Source organism: Crocodylus porosus, unplaced genomic scaffold (assembly GCF_001723895.1).
Source record: "Crocodylus porosus isolate Cpor-Errol unplaced genomic scaffold, CroPor_comp1, whole genome shotgun sequence".
NCBI classification, from domain to species: Eukaryota; Metazoa; Chordata; order Crocodylia; family Crocodylidae; genus Crocodylus; species Crocodylus porosus.
The window spans coordinates 34,942,384-34,968,993 of NW_017728914.1; the positions used below are offsets into that span (position 1 = coordinate 34,942,384).

The 26,610-nt window shown below is 48.0% G+C and overlaps 1 protein-coding gene and 2 long non-coding RNA genes across 3 annotated transcripts; all 3 read right to left on the reverse strand.

Annotated features, from left to right (window-relative positions):
• Positions 1 to 5,680: 5,680 nt before the first annotated feature.
• Positions 5,681 to 6,711, reverse strand: LOC109310301. The gene is made up of 2 exons (XR_002101190.1): positions 6,675 to 6,711; positions 5,681 to 5,870 (listed from the first exon to the last, which is right to left on the reverse strand). It is a non-coding gene; the product is annotated as an uncharacterized LOC109310301 (long non-coding RNA).
• Positions 6,712 to 7,101: 390 nt separating this feature from the next.
• Positions 7,102 to 10,327, reverse strand: LOC109310303. Its single transcript, XR_002101191.1, has 3 exons — positions 10,167 to 10,327; positions 7,627 to 7,685; positions 7,102 to 7,155 (listed from the first exon to the last, which is right to left on the reverse strand). It is a non-coding gene; the product is annotated as an uncharacterized LOC109310303 (long non-coding RNA).
• A 4,513-nt stretch (positions 10,328 to 14,840) lies between these two features.
• On the reverse strand, positions 14,841 to 26,527 carry FAM114A2 (family with sequence similarity 114 member A2). Its single transcript, XM_019535265.1, has 13 exons — positions 26,310 to 26,527; positions 25,147 to 25,246; positions 24,566 to 24,661; positions 24,139 to 24,251; positions 22,987 to 23,121; positions 22,647 to 22,805; positions 21,055 to 21,178; positions 19,895 to 19,974; positions 18,601 to 18,729; positions 18,266 to 18,405; positions 17,492 to 17,564; positions 16,435 to 16,488; positions 14,841 to 15,880 (listed from the first exon to the last, which is right to left on the reverse strand). Exons 1-13 carry the CDS (start codon positions 26,496 to 26,498, stop codon positions 15,779 to 15,781), a joined length of 1,494 nt encoding a protein of 497 aa, XP_019390810.1. The 5' UTR covers positions 26,499 to 26,527; the 3' UTR covers positions 14,841 to 15,778.
• Positions 26,528 to 26,610: the final 83 nt, after the last annotated feature.

The window sequence follows — 26,610 nt, forward strand, 5'->3', positions numbered from 1 at the left end:
TGTGTGCATGTGTGACCATCTCCACCCCCTAAAAAATGTACCCATATGTGCATGCATGTGTGTCCACGTGTGACCATCTCCATCCCCTAAAAAATGTACCTCTGTGTGTGTGTGCATGTTTGACCATCTCCATCCCCTTAAAAATGTACACATGTATGTGTGCATGTGCATGTGTGACCATCTCCATCCCCTAAAAAATGTATGCGCCTGCATGCATGCATGTGCATGAATAACGGCTGCCCCATTGACTTCACTCAACCCCACCTGAGAAAAAGGTTCTCCCAAATGTGAGTGGTCCAAGCCCCCAGCCTTCCCCACCACCACCTCGCCTCCAGGCAAAGCAAATATTTCCACCACAGACGCCGCACCCTGGTTCCACTTTTGCATCTTTGCTGAGCTTCCCAGACACAAAACTGCCTGCTAGCGGTGCTTTTTGTTGCTCTTTGAGCAATGGAGCGGGGCAAAGAAATGAGCTGCGCTGAAAATTTGTGGAAAAGCCAGGGGGGAGAACAGAGACACTGGTGACTTGGGAATTTGGGGGTTTGAAGGATAAAAACCCTTGCCTTTTGCTCTCTCCCAGCTGTAGTGTGCACCAGCACGGCTGCAAGCTCTGCCAGCTCTCACGGGTGCACTTAAAGCTCCTTGTGCAGGTTCAGAAGGCGACGCTTTGTCCCTGCTCAAACCATAAATAGCAACCCGGGGAATCTCTGGCTGACAGCGGTAGCGGCCTGTCCAGAGGTTTTGGACTTCCAAAGTCTGTCCGTGCCTTAGCTGATGTTAGCAGCAGCGCTGGGGGCTGGGATCAGTTTGTGGCGTTGCTGCATCGCATGGGTACATTTTATTTGCATGCTTCTCTCCTTGTACTTTAGACTGCTGGTGAATCACTCTTGTGTAAGCGAGTCACGGCTCACGCCAGGCAGCCGGCTGGCCCAGCCCACTTGCTTTCATAACCAGCTATATAACTGTCCTTTAAAGGGCTCGGCTTGTTGGGTTTTTTTTCCATCGAGTTGGCCCTGCCCTCTGAAAATCCACCAGAACAAAGCAGGCACCTGGAAGCTGGTTTCCCTTCCCCTGCATTTAAGCAAAAAGCAATAACCCTGTGTCATTTCTCTGCGGGTTTGATAACCATGTTGTTACTGAGCTCTGGAAATAATGACAAGGCTCCGTTCTTTCCCAAGACTACAAGCAGGAATCATAGAAGAAACGACACGGGAGGGAAGACAATTTCTCAAATATCAGTCCTCCCAGAGAAGTTGACAAAGCTGAACCCCAGACAGAGTTAAGCAGAGAATGCCTGCGGGAATCCTGAAGTTGGTATTTAACAGAAGATTTAGGGATCTAAATTTAAGGATTTGGGGCATAATATGCAGGCACACACACATGCTACAAATATTCACAGCCAGGGAGGGAAAAGCATCATTAGCCGCCGTTGATATTCAGGGAGCTAAAAAAACACTAGAAGTGTGTCAGCTTCTGAAACATCCTTCAGCTGCAAGAAGAAAGATCTTTGGAGGTGGGGGGTGGCCTCATATTGTTTAATCCAGACAATAATAAAGGCCATATGTTCTTGTAGTAAGAGGGGGAAAAATGTATCTGTATATGAACAGAGTTTAATGGGTATTTATTAGAGCTGTGCGAGAACCAGGTTTACCCGCTTCGTGGGAAACTGCGGTTTGGAAACGGGGCGGAAACAAAATGTTCTAAACAGTCTCATAAAAGCAAAAGGATTTGGGGTCAGCTTCATCAAATCAACCCAGCTTGGTCTAAACATTGCCATTAAAATGCTGTTATAGATAAATAGATTTTTAAATTCAAAAGGGCTTGTTGGTTTTTTTCTCAGAACAGGAAGGTCAAAACAGTTTCTTCCAATCATACTGATGCAATTGAAGCCCTTCAGAAGGGCTGGCCACATGAGAGGTTTTCAAAAAATGTGTCCACCCTGACAACACTTCAATTCTAATAAAGCCAGGCCTTTTAGACTCCAGGGAGTGATCCTGATGCCAATATGGAGCTCTTACTTGATCAATTTTAAGTTACTTTAGCAGGATCGGGGGAAAAGAGAGTGTCATCAAGTGTCTCCCACCTTCCTGCTGCTGGACCCCTGCACTGAACTCCCCTCCACATTATCCTTACCCAGATATACAATTGCAAGTGCCATCAAATAAAAACATGCCACATGCTCACTGTCATCACACAGCTACCTTCTGGACTAGCACCCTCGCAAGTACCAAATGCTCAGGGATTCCAGCTTTCTTATGTCCAATCCCTACAAAAGCAGACACCAAAGCAGCCTCCCCATCAGACAGCTCCACAACACCGGTAACATAGCAAAGCCCTGCAAAGACGGGTGTTTTATCTTGCTGCAGCTGTGAGCCAACTCCCTCGCTCATCCCAGATCTTCTCTGGCCAACCAGACCCCTTAACTCTCCAACCCTCAGGCCTTGCAGCCCCTACTTGCACTGTCTCCCAGGTGGAAGAAGTCCTCATCCTGAGACTAATAGCCCTGTCCTGTCTCACTAGGGTGTTGTGAGCATATAGATGGGGAAGGGATTGGATACCAAGAAGAGCCCCAGACCCATAGAAGAGCTCGATCTATGCTCTCAAAGCACGCACACTAGGCTTGACAGCTCTGACAGGTCTCCTCTGTGCACGGTGCATGACAAAAAACGCTTCGAGTTGGCTCTCAGTCTCCTTGGATGCAAAGCCCTCTGCAGCCCCCGTGGCCAAGGGCAATGCAACGCCCCGAGCGCACGGAGCAGCCCCGGTGAGATATAACCCTGTTATATAAATACGTGCAGATGGGTGTAACTGAAACCTGGCTTCAGTAACTCCCACGCTGCCAGTTTCTCTGGCTGCTCCTGTTGCACTCGACTCACCCGAGCCTCGGGGCCAGGACAACCCTGCTTCTCCCTCTCTCCACGGCTCAGGCTGAATGAAGCCTCTCTGCTCCGGCTTGAAGTCAGGGGGCCTCCAAAGTCCTACTCAGGTGCTAAAAGTGATGCATGCGCTGAAGGGCCACAAGGCAAGAGGACCTCCATGAAAGGCTGCTTTTTTGTGGTTGTGCTCACCGGGAGCCTTCCTGGCAGCCGTGTGCTTCAGGATCGCAGCTCCTCAAGCAAAATCAGCATGCAGCCACGGAAAGGGGTTGGGGTGGTCTGGAAACTGCACAGGTCCCCCCGCCAAGTCGCTGAGCCTCCTAAATCCTTACAAGTACCTTCATATACTCCTCCACCCAGTTGTTTCCAAGATGACATTCATCGGAGAGGCAGGGCCTATGGGCTCCTGGCCACCAGTGGTCTGAGATGCTGGGGAGTGAGCTCTTCATAGCTTCCTCGCTGACCAAGTCAGCCCTCCAAACCTGGATAGCAAGGATGGAGCCCAGCCCTTTGTTCCTGAGACGACCCCGAAAATATTCCCATAGTTTCTACTGAGCTGCATTGACCGACCTCACGCCACACCTTTCCAGACACCCCGGGCCTTAGCAGTCTCCATTCCTCATTAGCTTTGGCTCATAAGTCACAAACAACCCCCACAAAAAGTACAATCGAAGCCCAAAGTGAAGCATCCTTGCTTGGTGACTCCATCTAAGCCATGTGTTACCAGAAAGGATTTCAGATTTTCTCTTCCTTTTTTTCCCCATCCTAGAGAGAGTTTGTTGCTGCAGTCACCAAGGGCTATAATTAACGCAACCTCCTTTCACATCCTCCCTGCTGCTTGTTGTGACTATTTAAGAGCCTTCTGCTGAAGTGGCATGAAAACAATATCCGAAGCTGCGTTTTTTGGTTTAAATAAAACGGCGCCTCTCTGTGATCCCTAAACAAGCGTTGGTCTGAAATTGGTGTCAGCAACAAATCCTTTTATTTCCCCTTTGCTGAGCAGAGAGCATTTAAAATGGAGAGCCACAGGGAAGGCCACAGCAAACTGATCCTCAAAGCACCTGTAATTCTTGCCTCCTTTTGTCAGAAAGGCGTTCCCTCGCTTCGTTGTTGTGGTCATTGCAGTGACAGCATCACGGACCAGAGCCCTGTTGTGCCAGATGATGGGCAAATGCAGGACAAAAAAAGAAAGGCCCTTTGTGGAAAGCTCAGTTGGAATAATTGACGGTACCATTAAAGGAGCCCTTGGTCTCTGTGGCTTTGGGTTTTGTTCTTGGGAGCTGGAAGTGAGGGTTTCAAGTGGCAATTTGGAGTGGGGGGGTCCCTTTGGTTAAGTGCCCACAGATGCAGGGGAATGAACTTGAGGCCTAGGAAGCCCCTTTGGGTCCCATGTTCTTCTACGGACCCGCTGGCGCTGCGGGGAAAGGAGTGCATGAGAAGCATTTGCAGGAGAAGCAAAATACCCGCGGTATTTTGAAGCGTCAGCTGCCGAGCAGGGATCTGTGCCAGCGTCCCTCGTTCTGAAAAGGCCGTGGCATCCTAGGCAAGCTCCCTGATCCTAGCTATTCAGACTCCTCTCTGGGCACACCTATGATGCAGGCTCAGCCTCGCTTCACATCGGAGCAAACGGCTACCACGCACCCGCAGCTCCTTTTAATGACTAATTTTCTGCCATTGTGCGGCTGGTGGAGGAACCCTTATGCAACAGGCTTGGCCGGTTATAAAACTTTCTGACAAGCTGCAGTGGAAGCGCTTCATCGGTAGATGGTGCTGATACATCACCTTTAATGATGAGTCTGCTCTCAGGGTGTGGGGAATAAGCCCTGCTGCTCCCAAGAGCAGAGAGGGGTATAGCTGTGGGCTGAGGAGGACCTTATGAACTCAAACTCTGCCTGCCTCTTTAAGTTGATGTCTAAGTGCAAAAGTTAGTTTTGCACTTAGAACTCTCCCTTTGCCTGAAGAAGGGTGTTTGCACCCCAAAGCTTGCAAAGAACCATTTTTCCAACCATTTGGTTGGTCTAATAAAAGAGCTCACATCTATGCGAAGAACCTTGTCTGCCTATGCCCATAGACCTAGGCAGACAAGCCTATGTCCTTAGGCTACAAGCAACACCCCTAAAAGTTAGAATTTGGTTGGTTTTGTTTTAAAAGGGATAAATGGAGAATCCACAAGTGGCTTTAGTCAGTAATCCAAGCTCAGAGCTGGGCAGCAGCATCTCTGCACCATCCCAGCACCCTTCTGTGGTCTGGCACAAGTCATCTGACCTCTGTAAGCTGGATGCTCCCAGTATTAAACTTACGTCTGCCCTAGGATGATGGGATCCTTAAGGCTACAGGAAGGAGGGTGGCGTTGCTCTCCCTGCATGGGAACTCAGAGAAGGGTGTCCCAGTAGCTCTGTGGGGGTATGTCCCTTCTTCCTTGGCTCCTTGGGGCATCCTTCAGGCAGCACCGATGGGATTGCGCCTGTGCCACTTGCACTGCGGGATGCCCAGATGCCGTGCTGTGTTCGGTGCTGCATACGCATACAATACCGCACGGTGCTCCCCTACAGAGCCAGCAATCAAACCAAATGGGCAAACGGTATGGGGGGAACAGTGCATGGGCAGGGGAGTGACTTGTGCCAGGTGGGAGCCAGAGCTGGAACTCAAGCCAGGAGCCCAGCAGCCATGCAATGGGCCAGGCTGATCCCACTCAGTGATGAGCACTGAGCTTGGAAAATGCTACCTGCTCAATACAAGTGTGAGAAGCAGGTGGGGCAAGGCTTGCAGTGGGCACTTTGATCCTGGGCAATAAAAGGCACCTGTCTCTGCAGCATGCAAGCAGCTTTATTGGGATGCAGTCATCAGAATTGCATTTCCAGGACTAGTCTTGTTCTGCAGATGCTGTTTCCTGTGCTCCGTCCAGCCCTTGTAAAATTGTAGAAAGTATAGATGTGGCCTGCACTAACTCCAGCAAAGTTATTCTTTATCCTCCTTCTTTTTCTTGTTGTTGCCCTGGTGCAATAAAGAGAAGAAACACCTTCATGAGGGTATGAGAGTGTCTGGGCAGGGGCTGGGCCCCAGGACAGCTGATATGTGCTCTGGTCTCTCACCCTACTGGCATTTGCACTGACAGGATCACAGGTCAGCCAAGACCTCAGGGGGTCACATCGTGTCCATCCGTCTGCTCAAGGCAGGCTCTGCCCTGCCTAACCCATCCCAGCAAAGTGTCTGTATACCCTGCTCTTAAACTCCCGAGATGGAGATTTCACGGCCCCTCCAGCTGGCTTGTTCCAATGTTCAACCATCCTCAGAGAGATGTCCTTCCTAACCTCTTGCCTACATCGTCCCTGCTGCAATTTAAGACTGATGTTCCTAATCCTGTCTCCTGTGGCCACGGAGAACGGTCTGCCTCCCTCTTCTTTGTAACCACCCTCCAGGGATTTGAGGACTGTCATCCAATCCTTCTCCAGAATAAACTATCCCATTTCTTCCCAGTGCCTCCAGCTGGGGCCAGCAGGCCATGCTGCCTGATGGCAGAGGTGGATTTGTCTGTCCCAAGAGAGCTGCACGCCCTTGCGTGTACGGCCGTGAGGTCTCCGTGGGAGCTGTGTAGACAGGTCTGAGGGCAGTAGCCCCATGATGGGAGGCCTTTGACAACCATGGTGCCAATCCCTGAGGGGTTGAAAGTGTGGATGTGCCCCTGAGACCAGTGGCACCGGCACCCCTTGCCCAGGCGGGCAGAGTCAGATACCAGTACCTCCCAGTGCAAAGGGGTTTGTCCTGTCATCACGAACACAGACCCTGCCACACACTCACCTCTTCAGAGTCGCTGTCAGAGCTGCTGCTGCTGCTGTCATCGGTGTCCCCCTCTCCCTAAGGGGCAACAGGAGGGATTTGCTATCACACGGGGGTACCCAGCCCTGCTGCAGCCTCAGCATCCCCCCGCGTGCCGCCTGGCCTCCGCAGACAGGGCGGGGGGGAAGGATCACGCGCTCCTCTCCGGCCATGTCTCTGGCTTGCCCCAGCATTCATTCTCCTGCCTGAAGCACCCCGGTCACAAAGGATGTTGCCTCCAGTAGACCAACCCTGACGCCCACCTCGCAGCTGGGCAGACCCCAGAGCCCGGCGAACACACGGGGAGCAGGGCAGCCTCTCACCTTGTTCTCCTTCTTCTTCTTCTTTTTCTTCTCTTTCTTCTCTTTTTCCTCCTTCCCCTTGTCCTTCTCCTTGTCTTTGTCCTTCTCCTTGATCTTCTCCTTCTCCTTATCTTTGTCCTTGTCCTCGTCTCTCCCAAACCCTACGGGTGAGAATGAGGAGGAAGGTCAGTTTGCTCCAAGCTCCGTCCTGCTCGGCACAAAGATGAAGGGTTATGCACTGGTGCACGAGGTGGGAAGGAGCTGCCCCGTGCTGCCTGGCCCCGGAGGAGACCCCTGAGCCCAGGAGGGGAATCGTGCCCATGGCATGGTGCAGGATGGTACTGAAGCCTCCCTTACATGCGGGGTATAGGGCACGAGCATGGAGGGTGGGGAATAGAAAGGAGGGCAGCGGTGAGGAGCTGAGCAGCGAGTGGGCCTTTCCCTGATGGTGGTGGATGGGATGATGGCAGCAGGATGGATCCGAGCTGTTCAGCGCAGGGACCGCATCCTGGGGCTCCTGCGGCTTTCCAGACCCGGGTGGAAAGACTTGGCTTCCCCAATGCCCCTTCACATGCCGGGTGCCCCCAGTTCAACTGGGCCGTGGTTTCCACCCCTGGCACCAAGCTACTCACACTTCAGGACCGTAGACATCTCACGGCAGCTGCCCGGCTCCCTCCGAAAAGCTGAGTATCTAGAGAAGGGAGAAGCCAGGCAAGGGGCAGCAGTAAGAGAGAAGCAGACTGTTGAATGGGAGCCCTTCCCTGTGTAAAAGGTTGTCTCAGGTTCGTGGCTCCCCCTCCGGCTTGGCTTCAGCCCTCGGGGCACAGATGCACCCTGGACGCTGGGACACCTTTAGTAACGGCTGGTTTGGGAGGTAAGCGGAGTCACTGCAGCAGGGCAGGGGAGGAAGAAAAATGTTGTCCTTCCCACCTCTTCTAGTCCTGTCCTGCCTTCCTCGGCCTGGCCTGAGAAGCAGCAAAGAACAGGCAAGTGGGAGAGCAGGAGGGTTCGGTAGAAACAAACATGCCCAAGCCCGGGGCCTCATCATAAAAAAAGGACTATTGGGAGGGGAAGGAAGATAAAGAGGGTGGAGATGCTAAGGGATCAACTGTTCCCTGGCCTTAGACACACACCAAATATTGCAAACAATGCAGGGCAATTCTGCCTGTGACCTCCTTTAGCAGATAACGAAGTATCAGTCTCTGAACAAGTCAATCAATGGATGGCTGCCTAAATGGAAGGAATCCTGATCTCATTTAAGTTGTTACTAAAAACCAGCTGCCAAAAGCCAAAAGCAAGTATGAACAAAAACAACAGAAATATTTAGATCTAAAAATGCACCTAATCATTAGGAAGTATTTAAAAGGGAAAGCAGCAATTAAAAAAAAATAGCAAAGGAAAAAAAAGTAGGGAAGCTGACAGCAATGAATGCAAACACCCAGTTAGGAACTGAAGGCCATAAGGGAAGTGAAAGGCATCGATGACAAATGCATAGCCAGTGGTTTTCAGGACAAGAAGCGGGGATGCTCTAACGAAAGATGAAAACCTTGCAATGCTATAGGTGGGTGCCCTATGAGACAAGAGTGTAAGAACTGTTGTTTTTGTAATGCAGAAGGGGCAGGAGCTTCAATAAATATTTCTGCACATGGAAAGAAGTAGGATCATATATTCCTCTGATACAGTGAAAATTAAATATGTCCTATTCCATCTGTAACAAGAGGATGAAAGTTAAGCACTTCAGAAACTGTGGAGTCATATCATTTCTACCCAGGAGTCTTACAAAAACTGGCTGAGCTGCATTCAGGACTAATAATGTTGCTTTCTAACAAATCCTCGAAGTTGGGGGAAATTGCAGAGGGCTGGGGAATATTTTAAAGGGATTAATACTGCTGGATTAATACTTATTAGTTAAAGGCAAGTATTTAATAATGATTTAAGGAGCAACCTAAGGTTGTACAAGTATGTGCAAGAGGGAGCATCCATAAATGCATCTCACAGGGCACATCTACATGTGCATTTATGTTGCATTAAATGTAATGTCCCAAGTCAGTCCGCACACACAGCGTTACAGCACCGTAAGGTGTCTGCATGTGTGTTGATGCAGGTATCAAATTTATGCCCAAGTTGACATAAGTCACCATAGTAACTGCACAGTATGGGCATGCACGTGTAGACAAGCACCCATATTGCGCAGTTTTTTTAGGTTACTGCACAGTAAATGTGCATGTGTAGATGCACCCACTGGGACCAGAAGGGTCTTCTTGCACTTAGAAACCTATTCAGTTGGGCCTGCGTTAAGAGAGGGGCATGAGCTCCTATCCACACAGGCTTGGATCACAAGGCTTGTGGCTACTGGGCCTTTGACATGGACTATCTAAACCAGCCTACGTGCTTGAGGTGGAGGCTGTAGTGAAAGCAGTTGCCCTTCTGTCGCCCCTGTCCAGACCCAGCCCAGGAGATCTGGTTTGGCCTGTTCTGCTCACAGCTCACTCTCAGCCTCGCCCAGCCCAGTTTCTGCAAGGTAATTTTGGCAAAACTGCAGCCACCTCCCCGACACTTGGCTTCCCCACAGCGCAAGCGGCAAGCAGCAATAAGCGTGGTGATTTCCGTCGCTTGTCTTGATGTTGCAGCTTTCCCTGGAGGCCGTGTGAATCTAAGTGGAAGGTCATGACAAAATGCATACGTAGAGCAAAGTGTGTACATTTACATATTCATTGCCCATGCAAATAAGCAGATCTACGATTTACTTATATCCTACAGGCACAAAAAACTTCCAAGGTATAAAATTTCCTGGAGATGGAAAATCTCCATAAATTCCCCAAATGTCCATTATTCCCCTTCAGAAAAACATGAGGGGGGAAACAGCTTTTTCCTGAAAGGTTTTTATGGCTTCAGCCCGTCTCCCATCTCTCTAACACTGATCCCTGCAGAAGTCCTGCCCAGGGGGTAACTCATGTCTCACCCATAACTTCTTCCCACTTGGCGTAGTTCATGCGGGATATAAAGCAAGAATGCCTGGTATTGGCAATCCTATCAAATGGATTTCCACCCAGCTCCGAGCTGTGCCCCTGCCTCTCAAAGCACTTCCTGCATTTCTCCATTGGGCAAAGCATCCACTCAACAAATGAGCCAACAACTTGAAAGAGTGAGTCGGAGAGGAAAGCAACCTTACCTGCACGGGAGAAAGGCAAGCGGCCTCCTCCGTTCTTCTCGGCAGCGGGCTCTGCCGTTCCTGTCTGATACTGGCTCCTCCCAAGGTCTGCTTCCAAACCAGAATAACGAGCTGCACTGTCCTCCACAGATAATATCCAGTACCGGAGCGCACAGGCGACTATCCCATGCATGCTGTAACTTGCCCCAGGGTGCTCAGAGGCATCTCCCGCTGCTAATGCTGACTCCTTGCAGAAGAACGTGTGACCCAGGGCTGCCGTGCAGGCTTGCAGATACCCACCCTCCGGCTGCTCAGGGCTGTAGCCACACCGAGCACCAGGGGAGCTGTCCCACCAAATGCAGACGAAGTAGGGGTGGACTTGCATTGCTCCACCTGATAAAGCCGTCCTAGGTTCGGGACCCCGCTCGGAAGAGCACGGAGATGCCCATCCTCCAAGGACATTAATCAAGAGCCCACTTCTCTCCTATCGAGACTCTCTTGCTATCTTGATGCAACCGTCAGGGCAAGGTGGACGTCAAGTGGAAAAGTGACAATCAGCGGGTGAATACCATGGAACGAAATCCCCCCTTCCCCTGCAGCTGTCTTTACTCCAAGTTATAGGCCAGAAAGCAGGGTGGCATTGTGGAGACAAATTGACTCAGAGAGGCAGGACTTCCGTAGGCTACTGCCCATGTTGACAGGGGCTACGAGTTATAAGTTATCATTAAGAAAGTCCCTCTGCGCAGACAGTGGCCAGTCCTAACACGTGGATATTGCTGGCTACGCAGCACTAAACATGTTCCCCAAAGGCTCTCACTTTTCCTCCTTAAAGCATCATCCTCCTTTTTGCTTTTATTCCATTTGCAGTGGAATAACAGCCTCAGCACATTGCAATGCCAGAGCCCGCAAATGTCTCAAAGTGCTTTAAAAGCACAAAGAAATGCAGCCTCATGGCACCTCTGCAAGGCAGGAATGACCTCTGCCGTTCTGAATGATGAGACAAACTGGCTGAGGCCATTTCATGTGCAAACAAGACTGAAATACAGGTGGGGAAATCATTCCTTATGGCTGGCAGCTCCAGCTGTGAGTGTGGCCCAGGCAAGTAAGACCTGAGCTTTTGGGGTCTGGCACGTGGCAGGGCATCCTGTCCTGTGAGGATTCAAAATGGCCAGAGCACATGGAAAACTGCCCAGCCCAGCTCCACACCATGTTCAAAGCTGAAACAAGGCACAATATTTTACTGGAGAGAGATTTCAAACCCCTTCTACCAAAGGCAGCAGCAGATTTGCCATCGCCAGTCATTCTTTTAAGTTGAGACGGATGCTTATTTTTTAATGATCCACTCTAGTTCGAACGAGTTCAGGGAAGTTTTATGGCTTCACATCAGACTCCACAGCACTCCCTTCTAGGATTGTCGTCTCAAAAAGTGCGCCGGCACATATCACGGGCTACAACAGAAACGGTAGCGCTTGGGGGAGAGTCAGCTGCAAGCTTGAACGGTGTTCAGCTCACCGCTAGACGGGGAGGAGGACTATGTTAGAGAAGTGACCCACTCTGAGCATTGATCACATGGAGCTGGTGGACCCAAGGGGTCTTTCCATCTGCTTGGCTGGAAGGATGGATTTGAGGCCCAGGCCCTGATGAATCCCACCCGGTTCACTTCAGCTGTGTTGGACATGGCTTAACACGTATCCATGTGCCATCATCCCCCTTCCTTAAGGCGACCTATGCTTCTCCCAGCTATGGGCTGGGCTCCGATGCAGTTAAATTTAGGGTTACATCTGAAGCCCGGTGAGATGTTTCATTCAGTGCAAAACACCAGCATGTGCCCTGTCTGAACCAGTGCAGACGGACACTGCTGTACCCCGCACTTAAAGATTTCCAAGGGGAGAGTCCATAAAGGAACGAGGAGGAAAACAGCAGGTAATTTAAAAAAACCACCTTGTCCATACAGATGCAAGGCAGCTTATTTCTCTTTTCCTGCCTAAACTCCACCCCCCTATATTTAAAAAAAAGAAATAAAAAATATTCCTCATGTAGACAAGACCTGAGAGCCTGTCTGGACCATGTCTATCACCAGAGCAGATCTGGTCACTCCAGGACTTCACCTCCTTAAAGCAAGAGGTTAGACCAGGTGCCTCTTGATGACCCGATGGTTCTGGGGCTCTCGAGAAGCCCGGTCCTGGATGCACGTGATTAATCCTACTGCTGCCTCCAAGAGAAGGCTACACCACCTGGCTACAACCGCAGGCAAACAAGGAACGAGAGTTCAACGTCCCTTTTCCGCACTGCTGCTGCTAGCTCTCCTCTCCCTGCTTGTGCTTCACGCCACTTGGCCTTTTCTACAAGCCCCCCAGAATAGCCAACCTCCTCCCAAACCAATGGCCCCGCTTTCTGCCGTTTCCAGCAATGCCCTGCCTTCTCACTACCTGACAGCTCTTTGTTTCACCCTCTCAGCCCAGCTGGAAGTCGACTGCTCTCCCAGGGGCACGGAGCATTTTTCCACTGCTCTAAGTTGGTGCTTTAATAATAATAAAAATAGCAATGGCGGTTACAGCTGTGCAAGCACTGGGAGTAAACATCGGGGGCACCATCTGGAGGGGAATACAGTTTTTACATCTGCGCAGCAGTCGGCGAGAAGCCACTTTCCCAGCCAGCGTGTAACCCATTCTTTGAATGAAGGGAGATAATTGCATTCTTCCCGCTGCACCCTCCTCGCCTTTCTGGCTTATCTGACCCTTGTCTCTCTCACTGAAAACCTCTCCCCTCCCAAAGAGCACTGCCAGCAGCTCTCAAATTACTTCGAGCTCTCATTAAGCTCAGGCACAAGCTGAAGCAGAGTAATAGGACTTCTATTCACTTGAAGGCAGCACATTCTTGACAACTCCTTTGCATAGGCAGCTTTCATTGAATCTAGAGCTGTTTTCTTTGGTAAACAAGATCTTCTCCTTTTATTAATACAAATGAGAGTGTTATACCTTTGGGGTTTCCTGAGGTAGCAAATCCCTGTTGAACGTGCAACCTAACTGTGTTGCTATCTAGCTCCTTACAGAAACGTAGCTGTTCAAGCCTTTTTTTTTTTTGTCTGACTTGACTGCTCTGCACTTTCAATGTCCCAGGGCGGTTGCAGCAGATTTGTTCAGGTTCTGCAATAAAGACCCAGATGGATTTCATTTGATCTATTTGGGGAAAAAACAACAACTGGTAACTCCTCAGACCTCAGTGCTTGTAGCTCTGTCTGCTCTGCCTCTTTTCACAGCCTTTGGGCATGGCCAAGAGTTTGATGTTCTGTATTGAACCAGCAACTCTGAGCTCATTGGGCATCCGTGTTTATTTCCCACAAAAGACCTCGTAAGAGCTAAGAGGCTCCAGACCAGCTATGAACTGACTGCCCAGAGGAGTTTTCCATCTATTGACTCCTCTGTGAAATCCTGTGAACTATGAACTTTCATTTCTCCCCAGGAGAGCTTTTACAATCTTTTCTCCGATGCCTGATGAAGGGTGTTTGTGCCTGAAAGCTTGCAATTAAAGAATTTTTTTTGCAAAAATCTTGTTGGTCTAATAAAAGATATCGTCTCTACTACGAGTCCTGAAGGCCTTGAGCAGCACTTAATTACAGCAGTACTAACAAGTTTAACAAGGACCTTTTGTGACAAGGATTTTGCTACTCCGAGTTGCATGATGTACCACCTTCCCCCACAAGCAGGCACTCCCAGCACACTACTTGCTGTTAAAAGAGCTAATCAAATGCTGACTGGGGTAAGGTTTGGCACTTGGGTACAGTGGTGTCAAGATAAGATGGTCACTCCTTACTGAAAATCTCCTTTTTTAATCAGCATTTTGCAAAATCTCCACAGTAGAAGTAGCCGCACATTGCAGGACTCACACCCTGTGCTGCCTCTCAGGCCTTCAAGTATCTACAAGAGGTGTATATAATTGGGATTATACTTCTGTTTGCTCCTGATAAGGGGCAGTTAAAGAAATGCGTGCCTTAATGTCACTGCCAAAATAAGGAAGACAAAAATATATATACTTTATTGCGGTGCAGTTTTTTTTCCCCCAAAGATTGAGACAGATCCACATACACTTTTGTTACAAACAGTCAGAATGATGAGATCTCAGGATAGACTACCACAACTAAAGCAAGGGGGGGTTGCCCTGCCTATGTTATATAAAAACTGGAGAGGTTTTTAGTCAAAGGCCATTTCTATAGTAAAAAACAATTCTCTATTTGGCCCAAGATTTCTGCAGCAGAGCAGAAGGGTGCTAAGCTTGCTAAAACCTTGAGGGGTTTAAAACTGATGTATCAATACAAAGGAAACCAGGGGTAACAGTCACTTCTTGCTTGTTACTCTAGATTCCCTTTTTGTCCTATGGAAGTTGCATATTCCTTAGCCTATTATTCCAGAAGAGGCTGTTTGCTTCCAGAGAAGCAGCTCAAGCAATAGAGTGCAACGAGGAACAACATAAGGAGTGTTCAAAGCCCAAGGAAACGAGGTAGCCCCTGGAACAGATAAGGAGCCCCAGCAATAGCATCAAACCATTTCCTTTGCTGCTTTATCAAGGCAAGTAGTAGTGCAGTATGTCCTTTTTACACAGTGATTTAAGAAACCCCTTCAACGGTACCTGACTGAGCGCACAGACATATGCAATTGATGTGTCAAGCCCCACAAAAAAAAGGAAGGGCAACTTTTCTCCAGTGATATTGTTTTAATGAATCCCTTGAACAGGACCCGGTCCCCTTTAGTTGCTTTTCATTTATTGCTGTGAAACCAGGCACTCGAAAAGTAGGACCGTGTCAGCCCTGTGACTGCTTTCTCCCCAGACCAGGGCCCAAAATGTCTTCTTGACACAGGAAAGAGGAATACGGTCTTATGGGTCATCCCCAAGTCAGTAACACAGACCGTAAGTGTCCGCGCTCTTCAGCAAGTTGCTGCTTTTGTAATGGAAGGTGAAATGCAAGGCAAGGGTCAGACACAACACAAGGTAGCCTACTTCTAAGCTCTTATACAAACCTAGAAGTCATTCCTATGAACTTGAGCCTTTTAGCTTGCAGCCACCACACATTTGAAAAAAACAAAGCCTATGAGGAACTTAATTCCACATCTCTAAATCCAAAGTCCCAGCATATTCCGGCTACACACTACCGGTGATCAAGCATTTCCTCTACCACAGTGGTCCCAGTCTTTACTGGCCCCATGGCAACAATACTGGGCAGGTAATTGTGCAACATGCACACAACACTTAAAGCTGAGTACTACAGGGAGAGTTAAGTATTTAATTTTCTGTGGCCACACACAACACGCCGGGGCCTCCATTCTAGTGTCGTATTCCCAGAAACCTTTCTTCAAGGAGCTCGTTAACACACTCAGCTAAGGGAGAAAAGAGAAGAAAAAACCAGCCAAACTTAGGGAAGTAGCTTAAGTCTGTCATATTGTCCATCTGCCTGAACTATACTAGTCACATCTCAGGCTAAGTTGCACAGCTGTCACAGCCAAGCTAGCATTTCAGTTTCCCCTCTGCAGCACCAATCATCAAAGTGTTTTCTTTCCTGCGGTATCTGTCCCTACCCTATTCCCAAGCACGGGAACTATGAAGTAGGCTGGTCGGGCAGGTGCTCATTTAGAAGTAATTTATTGCTGTGATGATTCAGTCCGAGTCTGAATTAGAGAGATCTGTAGCACAGGCAGGAGGAGTTGGAGGGCATCCTGGATATAGGAAGCACTGTTGGAAGCCTACAAAAAAAGAAACGAGGACGACATTAAAGACATTACTAGTCTGCTATGTTGTTTATTAACCATAAGGCTACTTAGGGGGTGAGCTTCTAGACTCAGATGCAACAGCTAGTTTTTAAGTTTTTGTTTCTTGTTTTAAACCAACTCTTTAGAAAAATCTGAAGCTTCTGATGCTGGATGTCACACCACCAAGAGAAATCTGAGAAATGGACCCTCCTCCTCACCCACTGAGCCACAGATTTTAAACTGTGTCCATTTCAAGCCCTCTTTCAAAGGGAAACAAGATTTTAAAAAAATCCCTCTGAGATATCTTTAGGTCAGGCTCACAAGTAAGCTGGGGTTAAACTGTAAGGACTGAGTATCGTATTTGGGTTCTGGAGCAGCTTACAATCTATTCCAGGCCACCCTGCCTTCTACCTGAAATAGGGTTTAGTGTTTTACAGAAGGAAAGACACACACAGGAAACTGGGCATTAATAGGAAAAATAAAACGGGAATATTCTAGCACATCTACATTAGCTTAAGCCCTACAGCTCTGAGCATATCATAACTGACCTCCAAAAACACTCCAGTGATTAATGGATTAAGCACATCTGCCTTCTCTTTGACCTATAAACAAAAGATACACACATATGTTAGCTCATTTGAAAATTTGCTGTATTTCTTCTAAGCAAATAAGACTGGATCCCGAGAGAATTTCAGATTCAAGATAGCGCTCTTGACTTCAGACAAGCTAAATGGACATGAGCCGTGGATCTAGTTGGTAGTGTGTAAAGCCTGGCTCAAAGCCCCAGCACATGCCAAATTCATGTGTTCTACAAATACGCAGTCTGAGATTTCAGTGTAAACGTGAATGATTCCCATAACTGAAGCCACGTGGTGGTGTTCGATATGAGAGTAAGTGCAAGAGCATATAGTTGGGACAACAGAAGAGAAAGTTCTTGGGAGAGGTGGGATGGAGGCATATCTTGAACACACCTGGCCAAAGGGAGATGTGCACACACAGCAGGTCCCTTTCAAAGCCCTCTCTCCCTTTCTGCAAAGAGGATATCATGATATCCCCAAGAGGCAGGAGGGTGGCACACTGTTGCTACTCATATGAGTAGAGTCCATAGTGTCCACGACACTTAGGACATAATAAGGGTTTAATAACTGGCCTTCAAGTATCTGTATCTGGCATCTCCAGTACATGGTTTGTGCTAATTTGGGGAGATTACAAGCCAGTGCAATGGGCTGCGCACTAGAGCTAGCTGTAACTCCACAGGTCAAGACAGTAAGGTGTACCTTGCCCCCAAGGTCGGAATCCCAGCCATTATGGACTTCACCTCTCTAAAACACATAGCCTGATCTCAGACCAAGACTGAAAAGCTATCAGCTCTGCAGGCCAACAATAATTACTTTCCTGTTGTTCACATTATGAGTTTAAGATCCAACGAGGCTTTCAAATAAGATGTGTGTATATCTTTAAAGTCTAGGAGGCTAGACTTTACACCATAATGAAATGTAGCCTGCTGTAGATTACACTGCACTGTGGATTACATTACAGTACGGTCTGAGTGCACTGTAAAGTTTGAGCTCAAACCAACCAACCACATTCATGCTAAGCACTTACCCCTACTGTCGTTAAGCAGATAGTAAAGTCTTTGGATAGAGAAGACAATTCTTTGCACAGTACAATTGTCATTCTGGGAAAAGAAAGTGGTAAAATGTGGCAGTAAAGCAAAACAAGGCTCCCTTTGCTCCATTCATTTTTCTAAGATCATTCATAAAACACCCGGCTTACACGCATGAATTTATCTTTAAAACAAAGACAGTAAACATTGTTCACCATTCTAGAGGAGCTTGAAGTTTCTCAGTCAATTCCACACGGACAAAGCAAAGCTGAAAATGGAACATCACTAACTAGCTTTGTGACTTATAAGCAGCCACTGTCATCTTGTCTGTGAAAGTTATTTTACACACATACCAGAAATCTCTACAATACTACTAGCCACTGGTCTTAAGCAACAGCAGTTAGATATTGAAACATCCTTGTTAGCTGAATAATCTAATATGCCAGCTGGCTAGCAAAGAAGTACTGAATAACTGCTATAAGGTCCTGTTTACAAATTAAGAACAGCGTTCCCTTCTCAGGGGTGCAGGAAAGTTGAGTGAGATTCCCCTTTTTCTGTGCATTCTTGCTGAGAAACTTCTGCATGCAAAAAAATAACAGCAAGAGTTGTGCTGAGAAAGCAATACTGCCCTCAGCAACTGATAGCATGTGTGCCATCAGAGCTGAAACTGGAGCCGGCTTCCTCCAAAACTGCCAGGAGAAACTGGACAGTCAGCGTATTCCAGTTGTAGAGCATAAAGCTATCCACGTATTAGAGCGTAGCTAAGAACTCACTGTGAAAGGGCTTTGGCTCTGTCTACGGCCAACATCTCTTGCTTCTGACCATGCAGGATCAGTGCTGCAGTTTTGTGGAACAACTCAATGGAGTACGCTGTCAGCTCAGCCAGGCTCCTAATGGCAAACGCATGAATGTCCTGCAGACAGAGCCCAGTCCATTAGGAGAGAGATTTGCTGCTAATGTTTTAAAGTAAAACTGCTCCCCAAGCTGCTTCCCCCTTCATGTGACTTGATGTCAAGCCCCTCAGGACTGAAACCCACAGCATTACAGGTGAATATGCCAGTCAATCTGGTTTAAAATTCAATGCCCTCCCTTCCTTCTGCCCAATTACCTCTACTGATTTTTTGTCATCTGAGGCAGCGTCACTGGAACCCATTTGTTGGGCATCTTCATTCCTCTGCTCTTCTTTCAGGGGTTCTGCGTTGAGTCTTGCAATCCACTCGTGAGCAGATCTTCTTGCCTGTGCAAAGACAGGCCATCTGAGTGTTTAATACCTGGGGCCAGTGCTGAACAGAAGATGGAAGTCCAAAATTCTTTGTAGGAGTTGCTATTACGGAAGGACTGATGTACTGAAGGGGGATGAGCAAGTCAGATGCCTGCTGAACTCTGCAGGGGGCTGACTGAAATGTAAGGGTACCGATTACCATGCTTACAGCAGTTGTTTCTCTAACAAAAACCGCAATGAGCTGCGATATAAACAATAGCTCTTGATCACAGTCCCACTGTTCACCTTTCCACTGGCTGCTGCTGCCACTCAATGGATCCGAGAGACATTGCAAATGAATTAGAAAACTGATTCGTCTAAACTCAGAAACTGCTCTCTCTAAAGGAGAGATTAGACACTGGGTTATGGGGCCTGAAATGAATCATCTCTGCCTCTTTGGCACATGTCTTACAGTTCTTAACTCAAACACTGGAGAGCTGCAAGTGGGTGATGGTCAACTACTGGAATATTTATGGAGGAAATGGACACATGCACACACACATCCCTGTGCTTTGTTTTAACAGGACAGGCAATCATTACAGATATAGTCTTCTGAAGGCCAGTGTAGAAGCCACGCAAGATCATTTTATCTAAGGCTCCAGCTGACCAAATGCTGTAGGAAAGAGTGGGGGTGGATGAGAACACAAGCAGGCACAGAGATGCATAGACTCAGGAGGCAGCCTGCTTCTCCCAGCCCAAGACATGGGCCAGATGAAGCTTGCAAGGACTGGATCCAGGGAGATCGGCATACAGACTTTCTGTTTGCACCCTCTGCTCCACCTGCCTTGCATCTTTGGGCAAGTGAATAAATGAGGCTTTGTTCTGAAGAAGAGCCTGGAGTCCCTGCAGTCAGCTGGGTGGTGAAAGATCCCTGGCGTAAAAGGCCTGTGCCCAAGCCCAGATGAGCCCAACACTAGAGGGTTGGAACAAGGGGGATAGCACCCAGAGATCAAAAGTCAGGGTGGGTAAACCCCAGCATTGGACCCACAGAAGAAAGGGTGAAGAGGCCTGGACCTAATGGTGACTAATGCACAGCTCCGCTTGTAACCGTGACAAATCCCAGCTCAGGATGTGGAGCAGCTGTTTGCCCTGGCACCCCTAGAGAAGCCTGTCAGCAAACAGAGGCCAAACAGAAACTCACCGCAGAGAGTTTGTCTGGCCTGGTGGAGACCCGCAATTCCGAAAAGAGCTCAGTTATGTCCTTGGTAAATTCCTCGTCACCTGAGGAAAACAGAAAGGGGATTTGCAAGACTTTGTGCCATCCATCTCAGTGCATGAAGCAAGAGGGTAATCCAGGCTCTCAGCACTTAAGCGGTCCTTGCACAAACACTGGGCCCAGCAGAGCTGCTGACTGTCAGTTACTGAAGACATTTTACTTGGGAAGCACATACTCAGGCAGGGTTTCAAACCCCCTCCAATCTGGTCTGTCTTAGGATGCTGCCCTTTCAGTTGCTCTGTCCCAAGGTCCTCCAGGCACGGTCTCCGCCAGACACCTGATTTCTTGGCCACGATGCTTCTCATTCCCCAGACAGCACCCACTCACAGGCATAACAAACCCTGCTTTTCAGAAGGTGTTTCCTGCACAGCCCCTGAGAAAAGTCCAAAAGCTATTTGAAGCCCAGTTTTCCTACTGTGTTTGCGAGGACTGAGGTTAATAAAATTTTTTTTTTTTTTTAAACAAAAACACCTAATCTACCATGTGCCAATACAGATCTCAACATTTAGTGTGAGTAGGGACAGTAGCTCTTTGCTGAGGCCCTTGAGTGGAGTCAAGACAAAGCCCTGCGCATATGAATTTGCGTGAGCCTCCAGAGTTTTACCCTGTCACTGCCCACTGGACTTTACTCTGTTTTGATTTAAAGCAGAGATTTTCCCTGCCAAATTAAATTATTTCCCTCATATATTTCTTTCCCCTCTAGAAATGGAGAGTGTTGCATGGAGCTGTCCCCTGCAGACCTCCTAAGATTTCACCCCATCTCTCCACATGTCCCACACATCTCCCCTCTCAAGACCCTGAAGAAACTCTTTCCTTCTGCCTAGCATGGGCCAGGTGAAACTCCTTGGGAAGCCACCCTGCCTTGGTCAGAGGGAGAAGGAGCACTCCCCAGCCTCCTACAAAGTGAAAGCATTGCTGCCACATTGTTCCCAAATGCCAATGGCTCGAAGGGTAAGGGACTAGCTGATGAATAATCAAAACTCACAGGTTTTGCAGGGCACAGGAGAATGCTAACCACAAGGCTAGTTAGTTTGGGTGTTTAAAAACCATCTTTGCCGCATGCAAATTGGGAGTCTCTTAATTACCCTTCTTCTCTTCTTCGTCATCATCACAGAACTCTGCCAAAGAAAACACTTCTTTGAGCTGTTCCAGCTCCATTTTCAAGGCATCTGACTCTGCTCCAGAAAGGGCATGCAAAACTGACTTCACCTAGTGCATAGAGAGACAGAAACGGAGACCATAAATGCAAGAGGAAAGAGACAGGAAAGGCAGAAGTGATTTATCCCGGATGCAAGAGGCTAACAACAAAAGCAGCTTTCCCCTGAGGGGCAGAAAGAGCTCTCAGCTAGGTTTTCTAATATTTCATATTTAATTAGAACATTGCCTAAAATACAGAGGCCCGTGGCACAGTGCGTGTTAGCCAAGTAGCTTGAAAGCTATGTTACCTATATGTCAGGAAGACTAGCATGTGGGAGCAGAGTAGGATGATGTGATCCCATCCCCTGAAACTCAACAGCCAGTCAAGACTGTAAGGAACGAATAGCTCATCCAAAATCCTGGGCAAGCCTAAACCTAAACAGCTCCATCTGCAGCAAGCTCGTGCAGCACAGGTATTTGCTGAGAATAGCAATAACAGCTGTTCCTCTGTTGTCTGGCAAAGCCAACACACAGAACCAGAAAAATCTATACTTAAAAATATCCCAGAGGGAGGGGCTCCTTCATTTGATGGCTAAACTAGTGCATCTAACCTGGGCTTTGGGTTTATGACTTTCCATTTGTTCTCCATGCTTGGGTTGAGCCCGATGAGTCAGCCCCCAGAACAACATATATTATATTATTGGTGGTATCAGTGCTGTGTCTTCTAAGGGTTACCCAACAGTTCCCATTATAATACTGTTTTTAGCTGCTTAGATCTTTGTCAAACAAGCATCTGGGTTCCACTTTTACATGGCAGCTCTCAGGCTAATTTTCTAAAATGTTAGCCAAAAATGTTTAGTTCGTTTCTAAGGTGGGAAGGGGGAAATATCCTTTTTTGCCCACATTAAAAAATTATGGTGACTTTTCCTCTGGCAAACATTAGCAGTCCAATGCTTTGGGGTGCAGGGACTTGGAACTGAACACTAGAAATGAGCAGATCTGTAGGGATGGGTGGAGAGCACATCCCAGACACAAAGGTCAAGTGATAAGCCTTCAGGGAAAAAGATACGATTCACACATGCTCAGAAACTTCTCAGTTCTAGCAGCATTCACAGAGTAACATTACAAGCCAGGTCCAGGCCTTTAACCAAGAATAGGGAAACACTGTTCTGTGCTTTTGATGAACCTCTTTTGTCTACCTCCACAACAGCTGACCTGGGAAAGGGGAACAGTTTGGGGGAAATAGTTGAGAGGGCAGCAGAGACAGAGTGCGGCTTGACCAGGTCACTGTGGAGGAAGAGAATGATCTGATGAGTTAATGACCCAATTGTGTAAAGACAGCATCATAACATATGCACATGAAGAGGCCAGCTCAAGGTTGCTTGTACACCCTGACTCTACCATTTCCTCACGGTTGTGCACTTGACTCTACGACCCTAGCAATGTTCTTTTAGACAGATGGGGGTGGCTACATATAATATTGCTTTGTCTTCTTCAGCTGCACACTTGAAGGCAACAGGCAATCATTCAAGGCCATTACCTTGGATTCACTCTCTCTGGAAAGCATCTCTAAGGCTTCCAAATGAGAGAGACCCTGAAATTCATCAAAGAGTAACCCATAATGGGCTTTCTTCTCTGTTGCCATGGTAACTTCGGTAGCTGTCTGCTGCTCTTCTTTCTCCTTTGCCTCTCGCAAGACCTGAAAAGGAAAAGCAGAAGAGCTAAACCAATGCTTGAAGGTACTAAGGACACAAGGGGGGAGGCTCTTGTACAGCACTGGGAAGTAGTCACGTGATACAATGTCTTTCAGGGCTTTAGCAGGAAAGCAAAAGGAAGATGAAATAAGCTTATGATCCTTTCTGACACAGGGGAGCATATACCTGAGACAACGTGGAAGTCCTGTGCATCAAACCCTTTGTTTTCTTGAATCCTGGGTCTCCTTCAGCTATCACATCCATTGTTTTTTTCCCAATGAATTCCAAGGCATCCAATCCTCCAGTAATTACACTCTTCCCCTAGAAAGCAGACAGGCACATTGGGACTGCACACAGAAGGAACAAAGTTTTGTCTAGGTGAAGACATCATTTAATATTATAATTTAAAACATGGTTTCTATCAGGAGTGATATGGGTCAAAAGCTCATGTTTTAAGCTCAAGTTGACTGCTCCTAGACCTGACAAACACCTTCCACCATGGGCATAACAAAGATAAAGGACTTGAAAAACAAGGAAATGCTACTGGCAATGTTTTATTGACACTGCTCAAATACCACTCCACCTAAATTTCAGGTGGCCGCACAGTCCCCATCACAGGGGCAAAAGCCACCTGGAATTTAGGTAATGTTGAGGTAGGTAGTTCTCTTCCCTGTAGTCAGAAGGATGTGGACTTTTCCAGCCGGTGAAGTCTGAGACCTGCTGGAAGCTAAAAGGAGGAAGTATAGTTTGCACCCACGCTTCTCTCTTCCAGATTCCTCGAGCAGTCACCAAAAAACCCTAATTCTCCTCAGCACAGCTGTCACTTCTGAGGGTGAAGACTCCGCTGGCTAGCTTAAGCATGGTGGTCTCTGAGAGAGTCTGGACTACTCTCATAGAAGCCTTCAAGGACGAGGGTGGAAGTCGGCCTTAGAAACTCTTTCAAAGGGGTGGAAATTAACCTGCCCTTGAGCTTGGCCCACTGCTCTACAGCAAGCCAAGCCCTGAGGTGACATGCACTATGCTGCCATGGAGATGGACTTTCAGGCTGCTTTGTTTTGAAATACTTCAGCATCAAAGTTTAACAGGAGAGAAACCCATTTACAAATCAATAGGCAGCTGGGAGCGAAATAGATGAAAATATTCCATTATGTCCAAGAGAGCTCAGACATATTTTTAGTTTCAGAACCAAAGGTCAGGATAGTCTGAATAGTGACAGATTAATGTATGGAGAAGCCAGATGAAGTGCAGTGTAGAATAACAGTTTATTGTTAGGAGGCTTCAGACTTATGGAAAAATAACTGCATTTAACTGATTTTCCTGCCTTTCCAGCCCACTCACCGTGCTCTGAACAGCAGTAGAAATAGTGGATAATACTCCAAGAGCCCCACTGATAGGCGAGGAACTGCCATCATTGATTCTGTGTGTAGCACTCTCTCCAGGACTCTGGCTACCTGCATTGGAGGAACAAACCTTGCTTTAACTACGGAGATGGCTGAAGTGAAGTTTTTAATTAGATACCATCAGTTTCAGGAAGGCAAACAAGCGTCTCAGACACAAGAAGGGACAGCAGTGCAAGAGTCTGAAAAAAATAAAATAAAATATTGCTCTTCCGCCACTTCGAGCCTTTACAGAGACAAACACGGACGTGATATTTTAGTAAGCAAAATTTCTGTGTCAGGACACTCGGAGGAGTCCAGAAGCCTCCTCTCAGCCTTATCACTTCAACAGCAACCTTTAATATTTTTATTTTAATAATAAAACTGACCTTCTGCAGCATCGCTGGCCTCTGAAGAGATGTCACTAGGGCTGGGGATCCCCAGGGAGGTCTCTGCTTTTTCTATGACATTGGAAATGCCTTGACCTAGAGAAGATGAGCATAAAGCACAACTGCATTGCTTTTCCTACCAGGAAAGCAGCGAATAAATCGGAAACAAAATTGGTCACTGAGGACCGTATCCTGGTTTTCACCTCCATACACAGTACTAAGAGCTAGCACGGCCTGGCTTGCTCGCAGACATGAGTCCATGCTTCACTTTTATGTTGCCTCAGATTCATGGGAGCATAAAAGTTTATCAGCCCTGGCACTTCAGCTCAGCACTGTTCATTACAGGCCTGAAAATAACTCTGCCGCGCAGATCTCCCTGCCTCGTTCTGCCATTTGAGGCACATTGACTTTTTCCCTATGCTGTTTTTGCGCTTGATTTTTGCCACCACCCACTTCTAAAACCGAAATCCCATTTTCTAAAAAACAAACGGGAAAGTAGAAGCCAGAAGCATCTGTGAGTCAGGGCGTGATTTTACCCCCATCCACAGGTCCCAAGGAAGCACAACGCCAGGAGCCCTTACCTACAGTAGCAACTGTAGCTGAGGCGGTGGAGAGAAGCGACTTTCCCCAGCTGCCCCAGTATCCCCACCCGGTCTGAGATGGCTCCATGGATTCAGAGACCTTTATTCAAAGAAGAGAGGCAGAATAATGAATGAGCATCCTTTGAGCTGTGCCTTTATTAAGCTCTTTTAAATGTAGCCAAAAGAGTGAACTTCATTGCAAGCAAGTGCCCAGAGCATAGTCTGCTCTGACCTGATCCCCACAACCCCTGCACAGGCCAAGATAAGCAAATGTTTTGTCAGTCCTATAGCTGACCTCTGGTCCTGTATCCTTTCCTATTGTACCAGATGCTTAGAGAAAACTGTAAACCAAAGCAGAGGAGACAGATGCCCCCTTTTCCCGTGACAAGTTTCATCCTACTCCCTAAAAGGGCATGGGTTCAAAGTTGGTGGGAGGCAGAAATGTTGGTGAGGCTGTACGTGCAATAAGAAGTGGAGGAGAAAAAACAGAGAATGGGATTTTTGTGGCAGTGCTGATGCTTATACCCAAAAGCCTTCCTCATCTGCACCTCAAGTGAACCTTATAGGAATATGAGCAAACTAGTTGAACCCATGCTTCACTGTGGAAGATGAATTCGATTTTTTTTTAAATGTTTTATAACCTTTTGTTATCATCACCATCATCATCTTTGCTTTAAGGGTTTATGCATCACTGCCTATTCCAACTTCAAAAGCTTTCATATCATCGTTTCCATCTGCCTTCTTCTCTTGCAGACTGTAACGATCTGGCTTCCGGAATAAGAGATTTAATTTATACAGACAGATCATTTCACTCTGAGCTAAACACTGAGGAGCCACAGTGCAAAGGGAGAGGGGTTTGGGGCTATGGAGTAGGAAGGAAAGAAAGGGGAAATGAGCTCTTGGATGAGCACAGAGGTCCTTCTCCCTTCCCACACAAACACTCGCTGCACCCTGCCCTCCCCGGTGGGGGGAAAGGCAGAGACAGTCCCAGAGGCTCATTTGCAGGGGTTCAATGACATTTAACCCAATGCATGTTCAGCCTTCCTCGGTGGAGAGCTGTCCCATCACCAGTCCGTGGAAAACCGAGTGGGGAAAGGCCTCCAAATCGCTGCCCAACACCACCAGGACCCTGCGGGGTTTGACGCATCTCTGCAGAAAAATACCGTGAGGGCTGGGCTGGGGGGCTCTTCCACCAGAGCGGGCTCTCCGGGGGGCTTTGTCTCGGGCCTCCTCCGCGTCAGAGCCGCGGGCTCCGCTTCCCTCAGTCCCCCGCCGCCCTCCGGAGACACGGGCTCCTCGTCCTCCCAGGACGTCCCTCCGGGCAGGCCGCCCGCGCCATCGCCCTCAGCCATCACCGCGGCGGTCCTGCAAAATGGAGCGTCACAACCAGGCCCGTACGCACCACCGGCATTTATCTCCAACACTGCACGCCTACCCCGGTGACAAGGACACAGCCCTGCCTGA

Bases quoted from the DNA above. Each gene is read 5' to 3' on its own strand.
- FAM114A2 (XM_019535265.1), bottom strand. From the start codon at position 26,498: ATGGCTGAGGGCGATGGCGCGGGCGGCCTGCCCGGAGGGACGTCCTGG. The intron at 24,252-24,565 runs GTCAGTTTTATT...CCTCCAATGCAG, and splicing joins GGCCAGCGATGCTGCAGAAG to GTAGCCAGAGTCCTGGAGAG. The intron at 23,122-24,138 runs GTGAGTGGGCTG...TCTGCTTTCTAG, and splicing joins CTACTGCTGTTCAGAGCACG to GGGAAGAGTGTAATTACTGG.